This window comes from Sander lucioperca, chromosome 11, assembly GCF_008315115.2.
Source record: "Sander lucioperca isolate FBNREF2018 chromosome 11, SLUC_FBN_1.2, whole genome shotgun sequence".
NCBI lineage: Eukaryota > Metazoa > Chordata > Actinopteri > Perciformes > Percidae > Sander > Sander lucioperca.
This window is the reverse complement of record NC_050183.1, coordinates 12,083,151-12,086,542: the sequence shown is the minus strand read 5'-3', so window position 1 is coordinate 12,086,542 and position 3,392 is coordinate 12,083,151. Positions and strand designations below refer to the sequence as shown.

General features: G+C 40.0%; 1 protein-coding gene across 2 annotated transcripts in view; it reads left to right on the top strand.

Moving 5' to 3' along the window:
* The first annotated feature begins 246 nt into the window (after positions 1–246).
* myo1f (myosin IF) overlaps positions 247–3,392 on the top strand; it is a 23,047-nt gene continuing 19,901 nt past the window's right edge. Inside the window, exon 1 of one of the 2 annotated variants that reach the window (XM_036007471.1) lies at positions 247–477. In XM_036007471.1, coding sequence (XP_035863364.1) covers positions 475–477 — 3 coding nt within the window. In that variant the 5' untranslated portion in view covers positions 247–474. The remainder of the gene's footprint in view (positions 478–3,392) is intronic. The other variant, XM_031308467.2, reaches the window with a different exon arrangement.

Below are 3,392 nucleotides of genomic sequence, written 5' to 3'. Positions count from 1 at the left end.
AAACACCATCATTTGGCAACAGATTGAAGATAATTATCACTTTGCAGTTGTTGATGCCATCAAAACTTGTCTGCTGCTGGCAAGATGAATTGGATTGACTAATTGTGCGATTAAACCTTCATAGCTGCTGACACAGACGCTGTCACCAGCCCGTTAGGTCATTATTTCATTCTCGCTCTGATGACTTTAAATATGACAGAAATACAGAAGTAGCTGTGTGTGTGTGTGTGTGTGTGTGTGTGTGTGTGTGTGTGTGTGCAGAGTCCTTGTTTAACACACATCTGTGGGAGTATGAGGAAGTAGCTTTTTGAATGTTGCAGTGGATGTCTTGTAGCTCGCAGGCTGCTGTTGGCTCTGACTGTCTGACTGCTGTGTGATGGCTGCAGTCTGAGGACTGTGGATTTTAACATCACACAAATAAACACACTCTCTGGACAGTGGACACTTGAGGACGAGAGGAGGCCCGCTGGAAAGATGGTACGGTACCACACCTTCATTTGCTATCTCTCACACAACTTCAAACAGCTGTAACATATACGCTCCTAAAACTAGAGCTTATGTATCTTATCTTCACATACATTAGGTGATCTCACACAGTTTCACTCTTGATGCTGCCTTTTTAAGACAGTTTTCTGTGTGTATAAGTTACACCAGCTCACAATGAATTGCATTTCATTTCAGTAGTTTCCATTTGTTATGCCATAAAAGGGTATTTCATGCTATGAAGTCAGTTGTGACATGATGAACGATGTGATAGCATTTCTTAAAAGGCCATCTCTTCAGGGAAATTCAGCTGCTTCACAGCAGCAGCAGCTGAGTGAGTTTCCTCTTTTTCAGGACGAGCCCTTTCATTGAGACTCAAGGCAGCTCAAATACATTAATTTCTTTGTTGTGTTACTTATTTATGATTTATGATCACATCTTAGCTTAAAATGTAGATTTGGACTTGTGAAATGTATATTTAAACTGTATACAGAGCAAAAATATACATATTACATACAATGAGGGTGTTCCGGTTAAAATAAGCAGGAAAATACATTATCCTGAACATATCATGAAGTTATTGAGCTGTAGTGTAATCTCAGTTTACAAGATTTATCTCATATAGTGCTGAAAACACTGTGAGCAGCAGGCGGTTGCAGGAAGAGAACCGGTAGCATGTACAAAGTTTCTAGGGTTTCACAAGAGGCAGAGATGAGGTATGAGAGGGGGAAGTGGACTACATGGGAGGCCTGTAGTTTCTGTCACAACACTTCCTCCTCACACGCAGAGTGGTCCTCAAACTCACGCAATCTATTGTTGAAGTCATAACGTGCAGCCAAAGGTCTCTTATATTTATTTAGTAGACTTAAGTGTGAAGATATCCAAAATGTGCAGATAAATGTTTCTGCCAGTGTTTTAACTCCACCCTTAAACACCTTTATGTTTTTTAACAGTTGTACCATAATCATTAAGCTATTATCCTTTCAAAATTAGAGTCACAAGGAGATGCAGGTAAAGGTGTAGTCAAAGAAACACCTGACCTGAGAAGGCTGCTTGTACACTATTCACTATTGTCCATTTAAATATGACTGACAAGCTCACAGTGAAGTAACAGAGGCAGTCTCAGACAGAAATAACTGCCGAGGAGTGTGGTGGGGGTGTTAAAGGGTCAGCTCATACAGCTTTGGGTTTTTTTACTTCTCATAACTGTGCAGAAATTTCCTGTTTGATGCGGCAAGGTTTTGAGATCTTGGCTGATCTCTTCTGCCAAAACCACAGTATGACAGAGTTCACTGGCGTTTTGTTAGCGGTTCTCAAGGCATACATAATTTACATTTTTAATTTACAGCAAATCTCTCTAGTAACTGTTCACTATCTGAAGAGTAGTTTCTCAATGAAAACTGGTCACAGTGACGTCAGTGGATCTTCTCAAATATCAGAAACGGTTTTGTCTGGCAGAGATTGTTGTTGAGTTTTTAAAATGTATTTATGATAGAGTTTAGATTCTCGGCCCAAGCCCGAGCCCGACCCGAGCCCGACCGGACCTCGGGTCGGGCTCGGGCCGTTATTTTCCGCCACATCCTCGGGCCGGGCCGGGCCCGGGCCGGACCGCGCCTGGGCCGGACCCTTGATCAAGCAATTTTTTTTTTTTTTTTTTTATCCATTACCTTATTATCCTATTTGGGTGGGGAGATAGCTATGCCATAATCAGAAATATTATAAAAAAATATATATAGGCTATATAAAAGTAACAAATGTGTACAAAAGTTAGGCTGCAGTTACAAAATGCAGCACGTGTCATGCGCGGAGTCTCCTCCTCTCGCACGCATCACACCGGGAGCTTGAAGATGTAAAGAAAAAAAGAAAACCAGGAGAATTAACTTTGAGCAAGTGTGGAGGAAAGTCGGAGGTATGGAAGCAGTTTAAAAAAGTCGTGGGCAGTGACAACAATATGTTGTTCATCATTGTTTCTTTCTTTTTTTTTACGTTTCTTCATTCGGATCCACTTGCGATCCGTTCCATTCTAAACAAACAGCGCAGTTTACATGCTTCGTCCTTGTTGTATTATTCTAAACAGATTTCTGTAGTTCAAACAACTCTGAATTGTAGTTGAGAACGTCAGTTATAACGGCCCACGTATTAAAAAATTGTCGGGTTTAAATCGGGCTCGGGCTCATAATTACAGTTAATGTTTCGGGCCGGGCCGGGCTCGGACACAACGTGCTCGGGCTCGGGTAGGTTCGGGCTTGATTTTTTGGGCCGATCTAAGCTCTAATTTATGATGCTTTTGAGTGCCACAAACGAAATGGCTACAGGTATAAGTTACTTCTTTTTTTTTAGATATATCACAGTCCACTGGCCATTTTTCACCAAAATAAAGATCCCTGCAGTAAACGTTGTGTAATACTTTTATTAACTTTCACGTTCACAAAGTCCACACAACTAAAACTAATATTTATTTGTATAACACTTCTAAAACAAAGTTAGTAAGTGCTTTATAGCAGAACAGTATATACCAAACCGATAAAACATCAGACATGATTTGGACAGTTAGGACACAACTTAATGCAAAAATGCAACTTTGCAAGTTTTGCAAAGTTTTGCAAGTTTTGGGCGCTGTGACAATTTTAAATCCAGAATAAAAAACTTTGTTGAGGATTAGTGCAGGTACGATTGGGCACAAAAGCGCTATTGATTAAAAACTTATTTTTATTCCTATACAGTTGATTTCAAACTGTGTTTATGCCTATGAACATTGGACTAGGTGGAGTGGTAAACACCATTTGGTCCAAGAATCAGGTCCGACTGTGTGTTAAGATAGAATGTAAAGTGAATTTTAGATGGATGGAAATATGCATCCATGTGAGTTGAAAATGTTTAAAAAAATAAGCTTGTATTGCAGAGTTTTA